This window comes from Mytilus trossulus, chromosome 13 (genome assembly GCF_036588685.1).
Source record: "Mytilus trossulus isolate FHL-02 chromosome 13, PNRI_Mtr1.1.1.hap1, whole genome shotgun sequence".
NCBI lineage: Eukaryota > Metazoa > Mollusca > Bivalvia > Mytilida > Mytilidae > Mytilus > Mytilus trossulus.
Window position 1 is genome coordinate 56,855,575 of NC_086385.1, and position 25,919 is coordinate 56,881,493.

Sequence of the window (25,919 nt, forward strand, 5' to 3'; positions counted from 1 at the left end):
CACTGATCAGTGTTGAGAGCTTTGACCTTCTTTATTTTTTCTTCATCAGTCAAAGTTCAAGGTTACCAGACATTATTTTAGTGTACAGTAATCCTTATGATACTCTCCACTTTGCACTGCCCTTGTTATTTTTTTAAGACAACACTTTTACCTTTTCATATATTATTTGATAATCATGGTTGTATAATAATCTCCACATTTTGTAAAATCTATATTTTTCAAATAAATAACCCCAAATCTGATAATCTGGATAGGGACACAAATACCAATTTACCTATCTTTTGCTATAATGTCCTGTAATTTTAAACTACTATAGGTACAAACATAATAATTTTCATATCTATAATATTCATGTTAATGTGTCAAGAGTGTTTATTATTGTCCAGTTTTGGTCCGACCAGGTGCTGGGTTTGTTATTTTAGGATTAAATAACAAATTAAATTGTCACCCTAACATGTATATTGTCATGTTTAGAGACAGGTAAGCCCAGCCAGATGACCTTACTACACTTATATCAGATGGATAAGAACCTTAACATGTATGTTGTATGTTTAAAGACAGGACTGTGTTAATCAGGAATAATCTTCTTTACTTACTTCAGGCTGCATACAGTTCTGTGTCCTTATTAAATCAAAGGTCTTTGAGGCTGAGTTTTATCCTTAAAAAGATTTTAAAATAAGATCAATTAACTCTTCCTCAATAAGTAAAGGAAAATAAAGAATTATCTGTTAGTTATGCCAATATTGCAGAGGCCCTTTATCAAAATAAATCGCATACAGAAATGCCATTTTTATTCATTCAAAACTGTTAACAAATCTTAGATAATCAAATGTTTTGCTTCTACTTATTCTTTTGAGTCATTGAAGATTCAAACATTTTTGGATTAAAAGACATAATATAATCTTAGATTTATAGGCATGATGATTAAAGAATCATAAACTCTTTGAGTAATCTCAAAAACTTTTATCTATGGCCTCATAAACACTTTATCCATGAGCTTAACACAACTTCACAGAAGTTCTGAGATGCTGAAAGTCTGTGCATCATTTTGAAGTGGTTTCTAAATAAGACTAGGCTCAAAACTGTTCTCACTTGAAATTGATTAGGTTATTTTCAGCATAGTTATATATGTTTACTTTCCCTTTCCTTTAAAGTCCCTTATCAATAGTAATTTTCAGCATAGCAATTTAAGTTTACTTTCCCTTCCTTTAAAGTTCCTTTACATATTATGAAGTAAGGAGTGGAAGTCCTTCCTGAAAACAGAGGACCACCTGTAAAAGTCTGACAGAAAGTAATATGTAAAGGAACTTTAAAGAAAGGGAAAGTAAACCTTTATTACTATAATGCTGAAAAATATTTTTTTGTTTATATAGATTAGACCGTTGGTTTTCCCGTTTGAATGGTTTTACACTAGTTATTACACAAAGATATGTATTGATTGAATTATGAACTGTTTACTTTACTTTCATGGGGCTGAAAAATATTTTTTTGTTTATATAGATTAGACCGTTGGTTTTCCCGTTTGAATGGTTTTACACTAGTTATTTTGGGGCCCTTTATAGCTTGTTGTTCGGTGTGAGCCAAGGCTCCGTGTTGAAGGCCGTACTTTAACCTATAATGGTTTAATTTTTGAATTGTTGTTTGGATGGAGAGTTGTCTCATTGGCACTCACACCACATCTTCCTATATCTATATATCCACATTTAAGTGAAGATAGGCATTGGAGTTTAGGGGTAGGAAAGTGGGAAGCATCAGGACCCCCTCTGTCCATCCCACTGTGCATATTTGGTTAACTGCATGACCTCTAAAAGTAAAGTAAAGTAAAGTAAACAGTTAAAAATTCCATCAATACATATCCACATAGGTGAAGTTAGGCGTGGGAGTTTAGGGGTAGGAAAGTGGGAACCATGGACCCCCTCTGTCCATCCCTCTGTGCATAATTGGTTATAAATGCATGACCTCTGAAAGTAAAGTAAATTAAACAGATCAAAATTCCATCAACATATCCACATAAGTGAACTCAATGACCTGCAGGTTAAATGTAGACTGTTATCTAAGACAATAGAGGTCAAACACTTATAAATACACATGTCAAAATGATCTGTTGTCAATAGATGACCTAAATTTAGATATGATACCTTGTAAATCTATTAATACTATTGACATGATGGATGTGTTTATCTATCTAAATTGATTTAAGGACAAAATCGTTATCACAATCCTAAGAATTGCAGCAAAACAAATCAAATTTAGTTCAAGGGTTGAATTTGAAAAATGTTTTCACTGAAAATAGTACCAGTAGCTGTAAATGAATAGTTCTTTGACTTTTGTAATTAGATATGAGAACGCTGCTACAGAAAATACAAGTCCCAGATCTCTGAGACCAAAACTTATTTGAACACTTTGGGATATTTGGTTAAAAAAAGTGCTTTAAAGTAGAATAATTAATCAAAACGTTTGCTGTCTGCAAAAAATAATTTTCAGGATAGAATTTTTAAAGAATGGGAGGTCATGACTTTTGGAATAAAATAAAATAATTACTTATTTTAGTGATCACAGACTTTAATACACCTATGTCCTCTAGACATTGTAATTTGCCTGGTGGCTTTTCCATAGCATGATTATATATCAAGAGCTCAGACCTATAAACAATAAAAATAAAAACCTTTCAAACCAAATGTAGACTTATTCTATTTTAGGTCAACTCTATTAGTACATTACTGCCATGGTGGTCTTGAATTATTTATTAGATTCTTGTAAATTGTCAACTTAAAACCATTCGGGTAACTTTCCCAATTGTATTTGATGTGTTTTTAAAAGCTTAGAGGCAACTGCTTAATGTTATTTACAGCTATGATACTCAAGTTTCCAGATTTTTGTAGGATAATTTACTATCAAACATTATTGATTAATGGTCATCTGTACTTTTAAAGTTGGTCTAGTTGGGGTCCTAGTGTGACACAGAATTGGCCTAATGTTTGTATGCCTTGAATTATTGTGCATCAAATCTGAGGAGAAGAAATCCAGAGTAACAAAGTGTGTGAAACATTATCATTATGATTCAAGTCCCTGCACTCAAGTAATTTAATTGAATATGTAATGGTGCTATTTGGGAGGACTCTTTTCAGTTTTCTGTTTCTAATTAGATCACCTGACATTAAGGAGGACACCATAACATTTTTTTTCTTTATTAGAATAGTGTGTGAAACATTATCATTAAAAATCAAGTCCTAAATCTCAAGTTAAAGATGTGGAAGAGTCACTCGCCAATTTATTTGGGAGGACACTTTTTAAGTTCTATTAATTGTGACATGGTACTCCCAAATTTTAACAATTTGTGAGGACAAGTTTTAAGTTCCATTATATTGCGACATGGTGTGCCCAAATTTATTTGGTAGGACACTTGTTCAAGTTCCATTATATTGCAACATGGTGCGCCCAAATTTATTTGGTAGGACACTTGTTGAGTTCCATTATTGCTACATGGTACTCCCCAATTTATTTGGGAGGGCGTAAACATTAAGTTTCGTTATTGTGACAATAGTGGTACCCTCCAATTTATTTGGGAGGACAAGTGTTAAGTTTCATTATTGCGACTTGACCTTGAGGAGTTATTTAACATTTCACTAGAGAGGAAATAATGACAGCTTGGTGTACAGGCCCAGTGAGTGTTCTACTGAGTCTTAGAGATCAATATCAAATTCACATGTTTATTGCCATCGATTAATATCACAACTTCAAGTGTCATACACATCCATATGTTTATTACCTGTTGACTATAATCATCATCACCTTGTTTATTGATAAATATGACAAGGTGTGAAAAATGTTTGTCTTCTGGTCAACTGATAGCACTAAAGACAAGTGTCTTATTGACCCAGAATAGTCAAATAGTTAAGATTAATCAAATTTAGATGTTTACACTGAAAATTCAATTGTTTCAATCAATTTGATGTATATAAAGTTTGAATGTTTGAAGATTTTATTAAAATTCATGATAAATATTTTTAAACTCATAGATAGGTGCCAAATTAAAAATGGCCTCTATTTTAATGTTTCATTTATGGTTAGAAAATATTGTAATGTTTATCTTCATTAATAGTACAGATGTCTCATGCTCAAGAGAGTGGGTGGTCATGGACTTAATTCACAGTAATCCAAACAGAAAATTTGATATCAATTTAAATTTAATTTTAGTCATATTATTCCAAATTCCAAAGATCTTTTAGAGTACATACAATCTAACTCTCTTTCATCTTGTAACAGTATTAAAACATTTGACTTTTCTACTCTTTACACAAGTATTCCACATTCCAAACTAAAAGACAAATTAAAAGAGTTGGTATTACTTTGCTTCATAAAAAAGAATGGCCAACGTAGATACAAGTATCTTGTCTTGGGGAGGGATAAATCATACTTTGTAAAGAATCATTCTGATTCAAACAAAAAATTCTCTGAAACCGATATTATCAAGATGCTTGATTTCTTGATTGACAACATATTTGTTACGTTCGGAGGACGTGTTTTTCAACAGACTGTCGGCATCCCAATGGGAACAAACTGTGCCCCTCTACTTGCTGACTTGTTTCTTTATTATTATGAGGCTGACTTCATGCAGGAACTTCTTAGGAAGAAAGATAAGAAGTTAGCAATATCCTTTAACTTTACTTTCCGCTATATAGATGACGTTCTTTCACTAAACAATTCAAAATTTAGTGACTATGTGGATCGCATCTATCCCATCGAATTGGAGATAAAGGATACTACAGATACAGTTAAGTCGGCTTCATATCTTGACTTACATCTAGAAATTGACAATGAGGGTCGGTTGAAGACAAACCTTTACGACAAAAGAGATGATTTCAGCTTTCCAATTGTGAACTTTCCATTTCTAAGTAGCAACATTCCAGCAGCACCTGCATACAGGGTATATATCTCCCAATTGATACGATATTCCCGTGCTTGCATTTCCTATCATGATTTTCTTGATAGAGGGTTACTGCTCACAAGGAAGCTATTAAACCAAGAGTTCCAAATGGTTAAGTTGAAATCATCCCTTCGTAAATTTTACGGACGCCATCACGAGTTGGTTGACCGTTATGGAATAACCGTTTCACAAATGATATCGGATATGTTCCTTACGTCGTAACTACAATCCCCTTCCCTTTCATGAATTTGACCTACCGAATAAGACTATTTACCGGATTTGTAATCACATAAGCAACACGACGGGTGCCGCATGTGGAGCAGGATCTGCTTACCCTTCCGGAGCACCTGAGATCACCCCTAGTTTTTGGTGGGGTTCGTGTTGTTTATTCTTTAGTTTTCTATGTTGTGTCATGTGTACTATTGTTTTTCTGTTTGTCTTTTTCATTTTTAGCCATGGCGTTGTCAGTTTGTTTTAGATTTACGAGTTTGACTGTCCCTTTGGTATCTTTCGTCCCTCTTTTATCTTATTTTTTCCATTTTTATGTTATCTCAATATCATAAATCTTGGTAGATTTCTAGCCTGATTTAAACCCTTTATGAATGGAAAGTAGCATTATGCAGCTTCATTAAAAAAAAGTTGAAGATATTATTGAGAGTTTTAAAAACCCTGGCTTTAATATTAGCAAGGGCCCCGGGTAAGGAAGCTTCTCAATGATGGTATGTATTTTGAATGACACTGTATCATAAGTACAATAGAAGTGATATACCTTATTGTACTGAATTTTTGTTTCTGGACCTTTTCCAAACAAATTTATGTCTTATTTAATTGGTTCATATAAAAATAATTATAAACTTAAAATTAAAATGTTGAATCATGGGATAAGTTGTTGACAAAATATTCAAAGTTTAATAGACTATTTTCATATTACGGACTGTTGACTGATTACAAATTAGACTGAGGTTCGATATCCTGGTACCAAGTCAAGTAAGAGCAAAGAAGAAGAATAAAGTCAAGCTATCAATCAGTATAATGTTTGTGGAAAAATTAACTGCTTAATATTTTCTTTACAAGACAAAATTATCAGAAAACAGTAGACTTCACCCTCAAATTATACCTAATATATTTTTATTTCACTTCTTTACCTTGCTCTTATTTGACTTGCTGGGGTGGATCCAGCCATTTTAAAAGGGGGGTTCCCCCCCCCCCCCCCCCCCCCCCCCCCCCCCCCCAATCTGGATCGACCAATGGACTTGGTTCCAGGATGTTGTATGCACAGCCACTCATCTCAGAATAGTTTTTTCCTATATGTAAATAGATTATTTTTTTTGAGACTAGTGAGTGCCTGTGGTTGTATGACAGAAAATATTACATGTCGGAAAATTATATAATCTAGAGTCAAAAGTTGGTAATATGAAGAATAGTCAATTTGACCTATGTGCACTAAATACAATATTAGTTGTTTACAAATAATTAAATGTTCAATTTGACCTATGTGCACTAAATGCAATGTTGTGCAGTTATCTTGTTTTATTTTTCAGAAACATGAAACAGTGAACAGATATCAGTACTCTACCAGAGATGTAAGTCAGAGGCCCCTCATGGGGGTGTATATATAATCAGAAATGTTTTGCCAATGTAATCTTTCTAGTAATAAGACCCGTCACAGCCTTAGTAGCTTGGGATGTGGATAGGCAAATGCTCACATAAATCTGTACCGATACAGGCTCCAAATGTCCTCCTTTATGTACCATAATTCACGGTGGTGCTCCTAATTAAAGGAGGCTCATACAAGACAAAATTCACGTAATCATTTATTATTTTTTTAAGAAAATAGTCAAAAAATCAAAATTCAGTCCTAGATTATCAAATCTTGTGATCAAATAATCAAGAAACACATGAGTTGGCTCAACATTTGGATAATTATTGTGATGTATAAAAATAGAAAAAGTCAAAGGAAGAAAAATATACCTAGCTCTGTTTCAATGTAACCATTCTTATTTTCATTGCTGGTAAATGTAAAATTGTTTTGCCAGATCACAGGAAGGATATGCATTAGAAAACCTGGTTAATCTAACAAACCTGCACTTTCTTTATAAAATGTATAAAAATAGAAATAGGTTGAAGGAAAAATAATTTGTTTCATGTAACCATGGCATGCTGTTAAATGTATCCAGAGACACTTGCAGATCCTAGATAATGTGTTTTATGTATTACAGCAATTCTCTGGCTCCCCTGGAATGTCCCAGTCCTCAACACTAAGAAACATGATCACCAGGGCCCAAGATCACCATGGCAACAGAGATGATGACCAACTTGTCCTTGACCTTGTGTACATCACAGAAAGGATTATATGTAAGTAACTTGTCCTTGACCTTGTGTACATCACAGAAAGGATTATATGTAAGTAACTTGACCTTGTGTACATCACAGAAAGGATTATATGTAAGTAACTTGTCCTTGACCTTGTGTACATCACTGAAAGGATTATATGTAAGTTGCTTGTCCTCGACCTTGTGTACATCACAGAAAGGATTATATGTAAGTAACTTGTCCTTGACCTTGTGTACATCACAGAAAGGATTATATGTAAGTAAGTTGTCCTTGACCTTTTGTACATCACAGAAAGGATTATATGTAAGTATTTGCAGTAAAAGAACTGATTTACAGTGACCTCATGACTTTTTTTAAAGAAAGTTAGAGAAACTCCCATATAATTAACACAAACATGGGTGCAATGATAAAAGAGCAGCAAAATATACCAACAGACATTCAAACTCTGAAAAAACCCTGACATAGTCTGTGGTTACAATATAATCAATCAAATGACAAACAACCACAATGTACAAAACACAACATAAAAAAGACTGAGCAAAAAAAAACAACACTAAAAATGTGCTTTTTCTAAATATGAAAAAAATGATGATGCGGTATGATTGCAAATGAGACAACTATCCACAAGAGACCAAATGACACAGAAATTAACAACTATAGGTCACGGTACAGCCTAACAATGCAACGAATAAAGTTTGCTTGTAAATTCCTAGATGTACTGAAATTGTGTATACAATTTATACAAATTTCTGCTCCCATCTTTTATCATAACCACAATTATGTTATGAATTCCTGACTATAACTTTCATATTTGCAGCTATGTCCTTTCCATCCGATGGACACGAGACTACGTACCAATATAACTTAAATGAGGTCATGAACATGCTGAAACAGAAGCATGGAGACAACTGTATGGTCATCAACGTCTCTGAACAAAGACCAGACTTACAGAAAGTTAATACACAGGTAAGGAAGGTGTGAAATTCACAGGTTAAAAGTTGGCTTTACACAGGCAAAATCTGTTGGCGTATGATATGATTTGTCGGTGTCTCAGAATAATGATAAAACAAGAAAGTGAATACAATTAATTCACAATATTATGCAAGTTTTAAAGACTTGAAGACAAAAAATTCAAGAGGGATGATGAATCAAAAGGAGTAGGTCCGGTAAGGACTCATTTTGGCCTCAAATTTCAGTTTCATCTGATGAAAGATTTTGACCACTTTTTAAACACTTAAGTGTCTATTTCACTTGATTCAATTAGGTTTTGTGAAAGATTTTAACTAATTAAGTCATAAAAAATGATCTGATTCAAGCTCAAATATGAAAAATCTCTCAAATATGCCAAAAAACGTCACTTTTCAGATGATTTTTGTCAAAAATGAAAGTGGCTGCATCTGTGTTCATCCACAACCTTTATATATGTTATGCATTATCATAAAATACAACTTACATTTCAAAATTAAGGATGAACACGAATGCGGCCACTTTTGTTTTACAAGGAAACCGTCTGAAATATAACTAAAATGATAGAATTTTGAAGATTTCAGTAATTAAGCATGAATTTATGGTGCTACAACCAACCCGATATATATGCATCCTATTGTCAAAAACAGCTCATATTTATGTAGCAGAAGCATTCAACTGTCCAATAAATAACTAAAAGTTTACATTTTAACAATTTTGTAAAACTTTTATTTTTTGGGGGCCAAAAAGGAGTCTTACCGGACCTACTCCTTTGTTTTGAAAAGATTGTATTTATAGAGCTGCAGTTTTGTTGTGTTGTTTATCCATCTGTCTATCTTGCAACATTTTCATTTACTCATAGTTATGAAAAATCCCTTAAAAAATTTGAATACCATTTATACTTTTCTTCACAGAGAGTGGTTGACTATGGATGGCCAGCACACTTAGCACCACCACTAGAACGGCTATGTAACATTTGTAAATCTATGGACTCCTGGCTCAACTCTGACCCCAGTCATGTTGCTGTCATCCATTGTAAAGGAGGTCAAGACAGAATCGCCATGGTGATAGCAGCTTTTATGCATTACTGCAATATCTGTGCAAGGTCAGTTTTAAAATATAATAGAAATGAAAATTCTATTTAAAAATCAACTTACAAATATTTTGTTAATGTTAACAAAAGATGTAACAAAAGATCTTACATCTATTGGTCCTTTCAGAATCTAATGCATCCTGGGATATATTTTTGTGTACACAAAATGTCATGATTGGTTAAAAATGTCATGAACAATGGAAATTTAACCAATGATGTGAGGTTATTTTCATTTTGGGGTACGAACAATGAAATTACCCATGATTCTTTAGATGAAATGGCCAATTCATAAATCCTTTGTTATGTTAAATCTGCAAAATTGTTAGCTATCAAAACAAGTATTTATAAAGCAAGACTTACTATTACTATACAAATTCTTGGCAAACTTTTTTTTTTGTTGAAAAATAAAAATATTTGAGGTTTTTAAATGAGTGATCTAAGGGAAGTAACCCTACATTTTTAATCTTATTTAATTTCAGTTCTGACCAGGCCATGGACAGATTTGCTATGAAAAGATTCTATGATGATAAATTAAGTGGAATTTTACAGCCAGCACAAGAAAGGTAAAGGACAGATTTTATGAAAATGAATTGTACATAATTGGATGTACTTTATATTGTTTATCTGAGCAGAAAAAACAATATGCCCTGAAATGAGTGTTTTGGTTTTGTTTTTTTTAGATATATTGAATGGTTTTACACTAGTAATTTTGGGGCCTTTTATAGCTTGTTGTTCGGTGCAAGCCAAGGCTCCGTGTTGAAGGCCGCACATTGAACTATAATGGTTTACTTTTTTTTAAATTGTTATTTGAATGGAGAGTTGTCTCATTGGCACTCACACCACATCTTCCTATATCTAGTAATTGGTTTAGAAATGTGTGTTTATCAGTTTATGTTTGGCATTGAAAAAAAGATATTATCTTGCTCCATTTATAGCACAAACATATAAATTAGTGTAACTGTTGTTATCGTTCTAGCATTGGCCAAGTTTTACATGACTACCTAGTTGTAGGAATTATATATATGAGAAATTGCCAACCACCTTGCACTGTAATATAAAATATTGTTACCGTGCAGTCAGAATAAATTAATCTTGTTATAGCGAGTTTCATTAAAAGACTAGGTTTTATTTTGGGATAGAAAAAAAATTGTTCTTTAGCTTTAAATGAATATATTGCCCCGTCATAGATATTTTGTATGTCTTTTGATAGAGAAATCTGGTATGGTCAAATTTTAAGGGAAGGTCCTTTCATTAAAATGAGAATGGAAATGGGAATTGTGACTTAAAGACAACAACCTGCCCAAAAAGTAGATATCAGCTCAAAAACACCAATGAGTCTTTAATTAATACAACAAGAAAATCACACAACAGGCCATGCAATGTTTATTTTAATATTTGTAAAAATTATATAATTTACAATTTTAAACCAATAAAATATCTTTATAATGTTCTACAGACTGATTAATTGTAATTATTATTATCTTTTAATTACAGATATGTACAGTATTTTGCTGGTTTATTATCCGGTAAAATTAAAATCAACAGCAATCCACTTTACCTACATCATCTTGTCATCCATGGTGTTCCTAACTTCGATACAAAGGGAGGATGTCGGCCATTTATTAAAGTTTACCAGGGAATGCAGGCAATTTTTACATCAGGAGTCTAGTAAGTGTATATTATAAATTCATTATTTTTCGATTGTTAGACACACATTTTTGTAGATTTCGTTTTTATAGGTGAATCACAAAATTATATGTTGAACAAAAAATGATTTACCTATAGTCTTATAAGACCACTTTGGTAAAACCATGCAATCTAATATCCACAGTTGTAATGAGGGGGATAGGACCTTTATCAGGACTTCAGGATTGGGTGTTTTTAAGCTCGGGATTTCAGGATTGACCCTTTCGGGATACAGGAATTCTTTTTTCTCGGATTTCAGGACCTCGGGATTTCGTGTTTTTAAGCCCAGAATTTTGGGATCAGGACCCTCCTATCCCCCCTCAGTTATACAGTTATATGAAGTGGCTTCTATTACATCAACTACTGATTGTAAGGTTATAGACATAAGAATTACTTTTCTCATTATTGCCGATGACAGTTTTGGCAGAAGGACATCATCACCAAATTATTTCTTTACCAACATTTGCAGCTTGTATTATTGTTTGTGAGGTCATAGACCTTACTATAAACTAGTCAAATATTGTCAAAGTTATTCAGAAGTGTATCACCAACTATTTCATTTTACTTGCTAGAAATGTTGCTCTCAAATATTTACCTGTGACCATTCCTTATGAAGGTAAATCCAGAAATTTCAAATGGGTGAAATTTATTAAGTGTTGTTTTCCTTCTTCAACTTTCTTTTTGTCTATATCGATTGATTATGTGTGGGTTTTTTTGAAAATGCAGCCCTAGTATTTGATGCAAAGCAATACTTTCTAAGCTATGATCTCATTGCTGAGATTAATTAAAAAGCACACATGCACAAAATATAAATATAATTAAAAACCCTCTACACATAAAGTATAATTAATATCTAAGTATATGTTGGTAGGTAATGACTATTATATCAGATAAGCAATTTATTCATCACAAATTTTCTTTTGATCAACAGTAGCCAAGATCATGATTGACCCTGACTTAGAGGGTTATTAAAATGTTTGTCTGATCTCTCCTGATTCATCTTATCTACTCCTCCTACACATTGAATTCCTGTTTGTGGTTTTCAAGAGGCCCCCTAAAGGGAAAATTAAGTTTATTTAAATGAAGGTAATTTTGATGACTAAACAAAAAATGTACTTCATGAACTAGGGTTTTTTTTTAACCAAGAAGTAAAAAAAAACTCTTAATGAGTTTCTTTGATTTGCAAAAAATCAGTATTTTGTAACTTGACCACAAAAATAATTGACTGTCCTGTCTGCCAACTGGGGCAGACCTAGGATTTTTGAAAGGAGGGGAGTAGTTTAAAACTGAAGAAATAATGTCTTTAGTGAAGTCAGGTCTGTATTCCAGTAATTTTACTAATTTATAGTTTACTTTTATTTTCTAGAGTTCCAGCCCTTTTAAAATCATTTGAAAAGGAAAGTTTTGTAACCAAAAAAAATTATTGCCTCATTAATATTGTTTGCGTCTTTGCATACAATGCAACAGATCAAATATAGTTAATTTGCTTTTTTCACCAAAGAAAATCAAAATTCGTCTGTTTTTTCCATTTGAAGAATACCAGTCTTAATAATCATTTAAACTTCAAAGAAACATTTCTGTAGCTAACAAAAACAAAGATAACAATTACAATACATAATTACTATTTATTTTGTAAATATTATATCATTCCCCCATGGTGACCCCTATGTAATCTAATCTGAATGCAAGCTACAGGTAGAAGCTATTTTTGGGGTTGAACATCTTCCAAATTCAAAGATCTGTTTTTTTATGTTTCCTAGTTTTCTGTTAGAATCGTACATGTTATTTTTAACTTTGATAGACAGAAACCATTTACAAGTAGCTCTTTTGTACAGTAAACTGTAAGCTGATTGACTAATGAAGTGTTGAAACAGAGGAGAACCCATCATACATTCCTGTTCTTTAATCATACCAATTTGATGGCTTTTTTCTTAATAATTGTGATTTATATCAGTGCACTTGAAATGTTCCTTTCTGAAACAATTGTGAAACAAAATATGCTTTCAAAACTATGACAGTCTATAAATTTATTAAAAAAAACAAAGCATATCCCCAAAAATTGGAGTATCCAGGTCTATAACATCTCTAAATGAAGATGTTCTATGAATAAACCATTTTCTAGTTGGTTGCAAAGTTTCTTCTAGAAACTGACCTTTGTGACCTTTTTGAAAATAAGCTTGTAATTGATAATTTTTTGAAGTTACCAAACTTCAGTTCTTATCTTAAAAAGATATAAGTTGTATTAAAGTATTTTCTTAATTATATGGGAGGTTGCAGACTTTTCAATGATCCTATCTTCAAATAAGATTTTAGTGGCAGAAGGACAGGTTCCTTAGGGAGCAACTATTTAACTTCAAGAGGGGGTTATGGTTTTTTTCTTTAAAAATATACTGAATCCAGCTTTTACCCATACCTTATAGTTTTATTTTGGAAAAAATAATTTGATTCATAGCGTCGAAAAAAACTAAATTGCTATGTTCTCCCTTTAAGTGATTTTTTTTTTACTAAAAACAAACATAACCCCCAATGAAGTTAAACGGTAACTTCTCCCTTAAATCTATCAGTTTTATGTCAGAAACTTAAAAAAAAAGAATTGTCCATATACTTTATAATTGTTAATTACGATTCCAATCTACCAGTATAGAGAAAGTACAGGCTACAAGTCTTATCTGTTTTCATTAACAGGGGAGCAGTTTTATGTCTTTTGTTGGCTTTATTTAGATATTATTATCTAACGTAACTTACTTTGATACCAATAATCAAAGACTAACATAAACCACTGCAGTCTGATCTACATTTGTTACTGGTACATCAGTCAAATGTGGAGGAAGAATAAAGGAGGCTGACTCATATTTATTTGATTTAGTTAGAAGTACAATTAATTAGAACAAAATGTATATGCCTGAAGGAATTAACACTCTAAACCAAACAGTTGAAGTTTAACATACAGTGTCGGTTAAACGTTTTCCTCATTGATGATGGCTGCATACTCTAATCTATAGATTTTTCATTTAGAAACTTATTTTTTTTATTACAGAAAAATTTCTAGTTGAAACACCTTTCCCTTTAAATTTTTACTTAATGAATGATTTAGTTGCACTAAAACTAAATTTAAACTCCCTCGAGCTACCTTGACCTATGTCTGTTGTTGCTGTTCTGTTAGACCCTTGTGCTTTGGGGCCCACATTCATTATGTATTAGGCCTTATAAATGAAGTTATTAAACTGAGTGTAGACTTCCTTAGGCTACCTTGACCTATGACTTCATTTAGCCTTATAAATGGGGCAAATAAAATAAGTGCAAACTCTCTCAGTCTACCTGGACCTTATACTGTTTTGGCTGTTCTTGGCTGTGTTCAATATTGTAGCTGCTATAGGTAGTGCTACATAGATTTGACTATTGAGCATGTAGCTATAGACTAGTTGCTACAAATATATTGATAGCAGCTACATAGCCGCTAAATAGCTACTACAGTATTGAACTCAACCCTGTTATTATAAGACCTTGTGTTTCAATTTGGTATGGTGCTCTTGTTCGTTATTTATCTTGCATTTTAAACTGTGTTTTGAGTGCACCTGTTGAAGGTTAATCCAGAAACTTTACCCATCATGTACTTTAAATAGATCACTATCAAACCTTTGAATGAGGGTTTTTAGTAAGTTTAAACAAACAATGTTGAGATGATCTGTTTAATTTGTTTTTTCTTCTGAAAATGTTATTTGATAGTATTGTCATATCTCATTTTGACTCATTAAATCAGTTGCAATGCAAAAAAAAGTATTTAATAGTTTTTACCAAATGTAGGGTTCATGCATGGCCTAGATTCAATTATCCTTACATAATTTGTTTGTTAAAAGGCTGAAATTTGAATCTGCAATTCGATCCCTGGGAGAAATTCACAAGATCTTCATTATCTGAGGACAAATAACTTAAGCAATGAAATTCTATCTGATCTTGTCCCATTGATAGATTTAATTTGTTTTTTGTCAAAATCTCTTTTAAAGTTACTGTAAATTGGACAGTGATGTGCACGTCAAATAGTTTTGTGTAGGTTCATTCAATATTTGATCACATATGAAAATGAAAATGACGGTGAGTTAAGTAACTTTAAAGTTTAAGACTCATAACTTATGAAGCATCTATAATATAAACGACTTAACATTCTGGGGCGGTTCCAGCCATTTTAAAAAGGGGGGTTCCTAATCCAGGACAAAGGGGTTCCATATACATTGTCCCCATTTAAATGCATTGGTTGTCCCAAAAAAGAAGTGGGATTCCAACCCCTTTTTGTTCTTTTGCAAGTCGTTTTGATAATATATATACATGTACAAATCAAAAATCCCATCCTAATTCTTATATATTTGAAATAATCTTTTTTTTTCAGCAATGTTACAGACCAGATGCAAAAAGTGTGTATATCAATATCACCAGGAATTCCACTGCGTGGGGACATTATGATTAAATGTTTTCATAAACATAATTCCGGAGGCCGAGAACCTATATGGACCACCCAATTCCATACATGTGCAATTTCTAATATGAATGTTTTGTTTGCTAAAAATGAATTGGATGAAGCTAAAGATGGTATGTTTATATCTGTTTTCTTTAGGTGGTTCGGGCCTATTCGAAGTTTCTATCAGAAGTGCCATATTTTTGGTTATTTGATTCTTTAAAGAAAATGAATCAAATTGGTCAAAAAAAATAGGGGGTCACGGACCATTTAAGCTCAAAATTTTACTTTTAAACAGGTATGTAAAAGGGACCATTTTTGAATTAAATGATAGGGAAAAAAGAGGTATTGACATATTTTTTTCGGAATATCAAAAAAATGTTCTGTGACAATTGGTCCAAAACTGTAATATGAAAAGCTTGAATATAGCTTCAATGAATGAGCCAATAAAAAACATAGGTCACCGATAATGAAAAAAAAAATATGATAATATGAATGTTTTGTTTGCTAAAAATAAATTGAACGAGGCTAAAGAAAGTTTACAATCTGAAACATATCAAAAAGTAGACATATCAATTTCAATTAATTCATATCTAGATGTTACAAAAAGAGACAAATGGATACCCTAATAAATGGGATTGCATACTGTAAACCAACTTATTTTTGCGAGCGATTTATTTTCGCAACATTCGCGAGTAGAAAATTAACGCGAATATAAATCGTCGCGAATATGTAAAACTTAGATCTTTCCTTATTAAACTATATCCAGATATTAGAAAATCGCGAAATTAAATAGCCGCGAAATAGTTTTCAAAGGGGAAAACGCAAAATAAAGTATCCGCGAAAATGAGTTGGTTTACAGTATTCTTAAAAACAGACAGAGGGTCCCAACCTCTCTCATCATTTTATTTATGATTCATTTTGCTCTACAATTTTGAGCTTTATTTCAGTACAAAACTACATGTAAAAACAGAAAGTATTGAACTGCAAGGTAAAATTCTAAAAGGGTAAAGTCCCTTTTACCTGATAAATTCAGACCTTATAAAAAAGAAGATGTGGTATGATTGCCAATGAGACAACTATCCACAAAAGACCAAAATGACACAGACATTAACGACTATAGGTCACCGTACGGCCTTCAACAATGAGCAAAGCCCATACCGCATAGTCCGCTATAAAAGGCCCTGATAAGACAATGTAAAACAATTCAAACGAGAAAACTAATTGCCTTATTTATGTAAAAAAATGAACAAAAAAAACAAATATGTACTTGTCTACTGATATATCAACCATTGTTATGACCGAAAATTAGTTTCTCAAGTAGTGGATTTTGTAAACATATTATTTGGTTTTTCAGATCCTCGTTTTCCAAGGATAGGGAAGGTTGAGTTTGTATTTGGTAAAAGTCAGGACAGTAGAGTATTAGGTAAGTGGAGATAATTAAGCAAGGGTCTATATGACACAGTTTACAAAAAAACAAATTATGATAATTTATAGAAAATGATACCGAGAGTTTTAAAGGAAAAGATTTGATTTGTCGATTCAAAGAAGTTATGGATCATGTTCTGGAATGTTTATAGACCTTGCAAGCTGCAACAACTGAATCTGCTTTAATCCACTTCATTTAGACATGTTGGAAAGTTGGCTCATTAGCTTTTGGCTGTTCATTTCAATGTTTTACACAATGCCAAGAAACACCAGAATGAATACAGCAATGATTAAACTGCCCCATTTCAGGCCAAACTGCAAACAAAACCTGACGTAAAAAAAAACAATTGCAAAAAATAGTCCCCTTGAAATACTATGTTCAAGTAGATTACATTTCATAACATTATAAAGCTTGAAACTAAAAACTTATAACTCATTGTGACTTGCATAAAATTGGATTAACCTAAAATTTATACTTTTGCTGTTTATTTATAAACACAACAGGCTATTTAGTGTAAACTTTCCTTTTTTTCAGTACATGATTTTAAATCAGACGTAACAGTGCCAGTTATAGATGAAGACGGACTCAAACGCTCAGAATCTTACGAGAATTTCCTCCGTGCCGGGGGAATGTCTGTGGATGGTAAGTATTAATGCACTCTATTTATAATATATACTTACTACAGTTATTACACCACATTTGTATATTTGGCAGCAGGCTGGGTGTATCTTTATTAATAGAGTTGACAAAGCATGATGGGAAATTTATCTGGTTACCTAGCTACAGTAGTCTGCTCAATAATGAAATAAACTAAAATTTTGCATGGTTGTCAAATATTCGTATAAATTTAGAATTAGTCGTTTAATACATGTATTTGATTGGTGTTTGGTGGTGAAAAAAATTTAACATACAGGAAAATTTCACATTTAGCTTTTCCAGTTTGTTTCTAACTCTTTGGAGATGACCTTTGACTTTTGTTAAAGGTCATTCTGGTCATCTTGAGTATTTACTCTAAAAAAAACTCTTGCCAGTATTCTGAATATTCTGAATCAGAAAATTTGGAAGCCTCTTTCAAGGTCGAGGTCAAGGACAAACATGGAATGCATGTCATAATTGACTTTTTCATTTGTAGTCAGATTTCGTTGATCTTTTAGCATTGTCACCTTCTTTCCGACATTTTGCATTTAGAATAGTGCCGCTTTTTATACTAAAACAAAAAGGTAAGTTTTGTATGAGATAGTTTACATATTATGTCACATGATCTTTATACTGTATCTTCATTGCTTATGTTTGATTTGCATAAATTATATTAACTATTTTATATAAGATTTGAACTTTTGAAATGTCTGTGAAGAACCAAATGGATTCAGTTTTCACATGCTTCAATTTTTTAGTTTGACTTGTCATTTTACTACGCATGAAAGTTTGCCATAAATTTAATTTACCAAATTTTACTAGGATTTTCACATATTTTTTTCCCTATATATTCCTTTACAAAACTTTTTGTCTGCTTCTGGTTTTGGCACCCTTAGCACTTTAACCCCTGATTGAGTAGTTTGATGTTGTTGATACCAGATTATTGAAGATATTTGAGAAAATAGAAAAAAAATACAGATAATATTCATTAAGTGCGGAACTGGATTCATTTGCGTATTACTGTGAATTTATTTTTAAATGGCTGCTGTGATTCAAAACTGTAAAGAAATTTCATGTAATTCAAAATGTCATTGTTGAAAACAAAAATGTTTTCATGTCCAACACATCATATTACAGTTTTGAATCATAACAATCATAACCACAACAATTGCCTTTTGTTTTACAAGCAACTGTTTCCAGATGAATCATAAATTTGGTATTTCTGGAAATGTTAAATAATGTTCATACACTTCTACAAAATCATCTTGAAAACAGTTACTTTAAAACAATTAAAAAAAAACATCTGAATTTTGTGAACTTGTATTTTGTTAAAATTTATAAAGGTATACAAATCTGATGAAATCTTATTCTTAAAATTTGTCTTTATAAATGTCATTCTTATTTAATTTTTATGTAAAACAAAGGTTTTAATTGGGTATTCGGGGTGGAGCATTGAGTTTGTGGACCAATTAAAACTATCCCCATCACATATTAGTACTATTAGTCAGGCTATCAGCTGCTTTCTGGACCACTAATTGTTCACCATTAGTATGTTTGTATGGCTATTGTCTTCTCTTGTATGAATATCCTGCCTTTGAAAGGCACACCTCTGGTTTCAGAGTAGAAGAAATAAATTCGTGTATATAACATTCACAAATGTTTCTCACACTTTTCAAAATCTAAAACAATTAAAACAATTTAGATTTTAAATATTCACACCTTTGACTGAGTGGTTGCAAGTAACCCTTCCTTTTTATTCGTCAGTAATGTTAATATATATAGTGTATTAAGTCTATTCTTTTTGGTTGGTTTGGTTTGTTGTACATGTATTTTGTTAATTCCTATAGTTTTATATTGTGGACTTGCTGTCAGTTATTATCACCATGGAAACATTTTCACCTGAACAGTCTATTTATTGTTTTACAAAATGTTTTGTGCACATCTTAATTTTTTGTTGTTTCCACATTGCAAGGTGGTGAATAAGATAAAGATTTGATATTGAAGTGATACAGACATTGGTGGTGATTAAAGGCATGATTACATAGCTCTGACAGAGAGATGATATCATCTACATCATCAAATAGACAGAGAGGAGTTTTTGTATATTAATTATTTCTTTGCTTGCCTTCATTAATTGATTTATACCTCTATTGCCCTGTTTCCTACAAAAAATACCAGATGTGGATTTAGGGGGGGATGCAGGGGGCCCGGGCCCCCCTTTTTCAGAAAAATTTTGGTTGGTTATATAGGGAATCACTAAAGCGTGACAGGATCGGTCCCCCCTCAGGCAATCAGTTGGTCCCCTTTTATGAAAATTTCTAGATCCGCCACTGAATACCATCATAAGTCAAAGACCCTAAGGTTTGGGTCCTTGTGATAAAGCCCCTCACTCAAGACAAAACTTATTTCATGTGGGCAAATGAACCTTGAATTAAAAGTTGTTCACATGTATTTTCTGAAGAGAGATTATGTAATAACCTACACACTCCTTACCCGTATCAGTTGATCTGTAAATGCTGCATCTCTGTCAGTCTACCTAAGAATATTTGTATATAAATCTGAATGAGATTTACATAATGGAGATCTGCATTTACATGGATATGACTATCTTCAAAAGGGATTGAAGACTATTTGTAAGATTATTTGTAAGACTTATGAAATACCCACACAAGTAATTTTAATGAATCAATTCAGAAACTCAACTTTTATCCTCCTAAATAATTTTTAGCATTGTAAATTTTTGTAAATGAAATCTATTTCTAAATAAAATATTTAAAACCACAATTCACTAGTTTTACAAGAACAGTTTTTGACAAAAGTCTGAAAGCCAGACTTGAACAGTTGTTCAAGATTAAAATTAAGTTGCACAGACCAAACATCTGTCTTTTAAAACATGGTTGCAAAATCTGAAAATATAAGTTCAGTCACCTTAATTGACCCAGTGAGAAAGTTAATAAAGGAATTGAAGACTATTTGTAAGACTACCCACAAAAGTATTTTTAATGAATCAATTCAGAAACTCAAGGTTTATCCTCCTAAATAATTTTTAACATTGTAAAACTTTGTAAATGAAATCTATTGCTAAATAAAATATTTAAAACCACAATTCACTAATTTTACAAAAACAGTTTTTGACAAAAGTCTGAGAGCCAGACTTGAACTGTTTTTTAAGATTAAAATTAAGTCGCACAGACCAAACATCTGTCTTAACATGGTTCCAAAATCTGGGAATATAAGTTCAGTCATCTTAATCGACCCAGTGAGGAAGTTAAAAATGGGATTTAAGACTATTTGTAAGACGTAACCCACACAAGTATTTTTAATGAATCAATTCAGAACTCAATTTTTATCCTCCTAAATAATTTTTAGCATTGTAAATCTTTGTAAATTATATCTAACCAAATAAAAACTTCTAAAACTATGAATCACACATTTTGCATTTAAGTCACACAGACCATTCATAGAATCGAATTCTGTATTAACATGGTTCCACGAACTGGGAATATAAGTTCAGTCACCTTAATTGACCCAGTGAAAAAGTGAAAATATACCTACTGTATTTAAATTGTTCAACAAATAGATTCTAATAACTTCTATAGATTATTAGAAAACCATTACAGTCAGAACATATCACATTTTTATTATCAACATTTTTGTATGGAGGCAAAAAATCCAAAATTGTTGGCAAGCTTCTGAAATGTTTGTATTCTAATTTGATTGAACTAAAAATTCATAGTTGCAAACAACCTTTCAAAATAATTTGATAAAAGAGGTACAAAGTAGGTTAATTCAACCTGATTGTATCCTCTTAAACTTACAATAGTGTTCAGTTCTATCTTGCAGGCAGCGTTCTTTCTAACAAATGACAAAGTTTTGCAAGAAGGTCTTAAGTACTAAATTCTATGATAGTTTTAAAGTTCTTCAGAATTCATTATAGTAACCCATAGGTTGGGACACCAATTAAATATCTGTGTCTTTTCTGAAAATTGTCCACATACATCAATGGAAAATGCAAATGCCTTAGGAAAAAGGGTCAGCTGATAAACCTTAGAATAAAGCTAAAGTCATAAAGCTAAAGTCGATGGACCTTTCTCAGGTGCAAATCTGTTTAACAAAAATCTACAAATGGCCAATTTTCTTGTTTGTATTTTTTTATTGCAATAAATTACATCTAAATAATGTCTGTTGTCATACATGTCTACCAGTGAACTTTTTATAACATTTATCAATGAAGTAAGTTAGATAGGTGTATGTGTATTAATTATCTCTCTGTACCAGAGGTGACAATTGAGTCATTGTTTATATGGAGGGTCACACATAGTTGAAAGCACATTAACATACCACAAAAAATCAGCTTGAACTTTTTCAGACCTTTTGCAGTGCATTTTGCATGTAAAGATGTTTATACATTTATAAACAACTTTTTTTTGCTACAAAGTTTTTTTTTCTGTTTTTAAAGTGCAGTTGCAGATTATTGACATCAGGACAATCTGTGGCTGTTTCGGGGGATGGTCCAAGGGGTCAAACCTCCCCCCTTTTTGTGATAAAAAATTGATTGATTATTTAGGGAATCATCGAAGCATGTAATAGATAGGTAGAAACTGAATAAAGCAAAAATTATAAGCATTAAGATATCTTATTTATAGGTGAGGTCTTGTTTTAAAAGTACTAAATTGGACTTAGTTTAATTTTATTGAATACAATGTAGTTTAAAATCCCAAAAAACAGACTTTACTTTGAAGTTTTTTTATGGTTTAAATCAGAGTTAATTAAGCTTATTAAAGTTTTCTATCTTGAAAATGTCTCATTTCTGACTGTCAATGTATGTATGGTAATAGTTCTAACAAAAGTAATATACTAATGTAATCAATTAATCACATGTGTAGTATATCACAATTAGACAAAAGTAATAAATAGGACTTGTTAATCCCTGGCACACTCTCATAGTGTTATCACTGCTTCAAGAATGCAGGGGGTCGGTTAAGGGAATTTTTTAGGGTTTTTTTTTTAATTTTTTTTTATAGATTTCCCATTTTCTTTCATACCCTATATGAAAAGCTTCCTGAGAAATATTCTTCAATTATGATTGGGGTAACCTTAACATAAATTTCCCATCAAATAACTTCTACAGTATAACCTCCAATGAGGTAATTTTTACAGTACAACCTAATGTTGTTGGAAACAAATTAAGATCTGTCAAAGGTAGTTATTACATATGAACATTTCCCTGTTAATCTATTGATAATAGATGCAAACAAACATTGATGTTGATGTATACAAACAGGAAATATTTATGATTTACGACCAAAGTAAAATTTCTCCCTTTGGAAGCCCCAACATTAATTGCTGAGGCATCTGGAAGATCATAGCCCTGCAGTACTGTATCTTCTCTCACCTGTGTTCCTAATCTGAACCACTAGTATTCAGTAGCTGCTATCATCTCTCAGGCATAGCATCACTTGGCCCTGGATCTAATAAACTTTGGCTGCTGATGTGAAACTTTATTTACAAAGATTTCATTTAATTATGTATAAATTGTGCAGGAATTCAGAATATATTATAAAAGGATTATTTATATAAATATAAAGTGATTGAGGTTTTTTTCAAGTAGGAGTCCTGAATAGTTTCTAAAAATAGATTGGAATTTGACAGGATAGGAAAAAGGAAATGATCAAACTATGATCAGCATCCCATTCGTGACCAGGAATTATTTATTTCCAGTGCATGAAGTTGCATAATATTATTTGTTGAAAATCAATTAAATTATTGATTTTGGAAAAACATTTTGACATTATTTCATGGATATTTAAAATCAGGATATTATATATATCTGTTGGAACAGTTGTCATTAAAAAAAAAACTTTTTCGGATGTTTATCTGAGAGATGCCCGTAACTTCTGTGCAAAATCGAATGAATGGTGAGTTTTACGACTAACTGGAATTTGTGTATACACTATTTAATACCTACTTCATATATTTTGTTTACCATTTCTGTTGACCTGTTATTAATTGTTTCTGATGACCATAGGTCAGTTACCTTATGGTAATTTGTAAGGAATCTTGTGATGACTTATGGATAACAAATTGTTGATAAATATTTATATCTTTGGGAGTATGCTTAGAAAAACATATATTTGTATAGAAAATTGAATTAGTTATATGACCAGCCTGTGGACATTTTATTATTTATATACAAACTGTCAATCAGACATGTCCATTGTCACACCTTGTTTCAGTTAAAGGACCTGCAATACAATGTCAGAATTTTTCAAGAAATACAGTGAGCCTGAATACTAATATTTATAGAATATTGCACCTTTGCATTGTAACTTACAACTTATGGCTGTTCAGAAAATAACAGGGGCAGATTTAGAGGGGTTTTCAGGGGCCCCCTTTCTAAGAAAAAAATGGTTGATTATATAGGGAATCACTGAAGCATGACTGAAGCAGGCCTCCTCTTAGGCAGTCAGTGGGCCCAATTACCTATGAAAATTCTGGATCCACCACTGAAAAATGAATGATTTGTTGCTTTGACCTGACCTAAATTGAAAACTAACTCAGTAACACAGAACTACTGTGTAATGTTTGATGAAAATTAATCCACCATCTGTTGGTTTCATGCTCTAAGGATTCATTTTGGGTCATACTGGTATTGAATGGAATTTAAACTCATAATACCTATTACACCATTCATTCTGGAGAATTTAAGGATAACTTAAATCAATTTAATGGGGTGTATTTGATTGTGTAATGTTTAAGGTGTGCTTGACTCACACAATATATCTTTAAACTGTTTGTTACAATGTAATAGAATTAGGCAGTGTTTAAAAATGCCATTGAAAAAGCTGTGTGATTCACTAAGTGATCATATAGTGTGTGGGCTTTCATTTTGTGGTGCAAGATTAAAATTATAAAATTTCCAATCAATGATGACTATTATATGTGTAGATCAAACTTTTAAGTAGGTAATAAAAAAGACTGTTAAAGAGAAAAATATTTTAAGTGAACAGCTATGCCTTTTTTTGGCAATCGTCTCTGGTGGTAGTAAAATCTCACAGGTTTTCATTTTTCTCTGCCAAGAATTCTAACCACTTGTCAATGTTAAAAAAGACTGTAATCCAAGCAGCATATTTAAAATGTATTTAAATTGAGATAAATGTTTTCTGCAAGATAACTGATTGTGCAATGTATTTTGGGAATATTCCAACAAAAGATATATTGTGCAATGTCTGTGTTTTCTCAAAAACTGTATGTTTCATATCAAAGTTGATCTGTTCTAAACAGAACTAGAAGAGACAATATTGAATTATAGAATGTTAAATCTTAAATGAATATTTGAAATAACTCTGCTTCTTACTTTTTCAACTTTTGGTAGCCATGTTGGTAGATAAATAATAGTTGAACATAATTTGTCTATTTAATAGAATATAACATTTGATACCAATTTTCATTAACCTGATTATCCTAATTAAATAAGAGTTATCTCTCTTATACCACTTTATACAATTTTAATTATAACTCATATGAGACACCTGCAAATTTGTCATGTGTATTCAGTACAAAATGGATAAAGATATCATGAGTTTAAACCTCATTGATTGATACATAATTCTAAAGATAAATATGATACAACATTAAAGATCACTTCAGTAATACAGACCATTGTTCAAGGGAAACAACTCCTCATTAATTAATAGATAAATATGATACAACTTTATATATCACATAAGTAATACCAACCAGTGTTAAGGTGAGATAAGATCTTCAGGTCTGATTTAACAGGATATAAGATATCTATTTTATCACTAACCCTTTTGAAGGATGAAGCTTCTGTTCTGATAAGAGGCAGCTGTCCTATTCTAATAACAAGGCTGAAAACATGAATCTGAAAGATTTTTTTAGTTAATAAGTATGTAGAAAAAAACAGGTGTGACTAAAATAATGACTGAATCCGTATTACGTTCTGGTTAATTTAGAAATAAGAAGATGATAAATAGAAGAGAATTGGTTAACATTTTTATAGTTGGAGCAATTTGTCTTGATTTGTGTGAGTAAAACAGTTTATGTAATGATTATTTCTGAGGCATCTAAACAGTTAAACAAATACTTCTAAACACACATTAAAGACCCATTGGTTACTGTTACATGGTCTTCAGCTGTGGTGTGCTCTTTAGTTGGGTTGTTGTCTCTTTGACACAGTCCTCCTTTCCATTCTCAATTTAACACAAATAACGACAAATTAATGCAATTATAAAATACATATGAAAAATTGTAGCTTACTAACTTAATGGAAATGGAATTGTTCTCCTTAAATTCATACTGTATGATAATGTAATTGACAATGGGGTGAAGGGGAATACTAATACAGTTGTACCTAGATGTCAATTTCCTAAACAAT

General features: G+C 31.8%; 1 protein-coding gene across 29 annotated transcripts in view; it reads left to right on the top strand.

Annotated features, from left to right (window-relative positions):
* Positions 1 to 25,919, top strand: part of LOC134695033 (tensin-3-like) — a 189,584-nt gene that overhangs the window by 121,524 nt on the left and 42,141 nt on the right. For all 29 annotated transcript variants that reach the window (XM_063556197.1, XM_063556199.1, XM_063556205.1 and 26 more), the window contains 9 exons: positions 6,469 to 6,510; positions 7,147 to 7,282; positions 8,079 to 8,227; positions 9,142 to 9,332; positions 9,800 to 9,883; positions 10,815 to 10,988; positions 15,391 to 15,590; positions 16,814 to 16,882; positions 17,420 to 17,527. In XM_063556197.1, the coding sequence (XP_063412267.1) occupies positions 6,469 to 6,510; positions 7,147 to 7,282; positions 8,079 to 8,227; positions 9,142 to 9,332; positions 9,800 to 9,883; positions 10,815 to 10,988; positions 15,391 to 15,590; positions 16,814 to 16,882; positions 17,420 to 17,527 (1,153 nt within the window). The remainder of the gene's footprint in view (positions 1 to 6,468; positions 6,511 to 7,146; positions 7,283 to 8,078; positions 8,228 to 9,141; positions 9,333 to 9,799; positions 9,884 to 10,814; positions 10,989 to 15,390; positions 15,591 to 16,813; positions 16,883 to 17,419; positions 17,528 to 25,919) is intronic.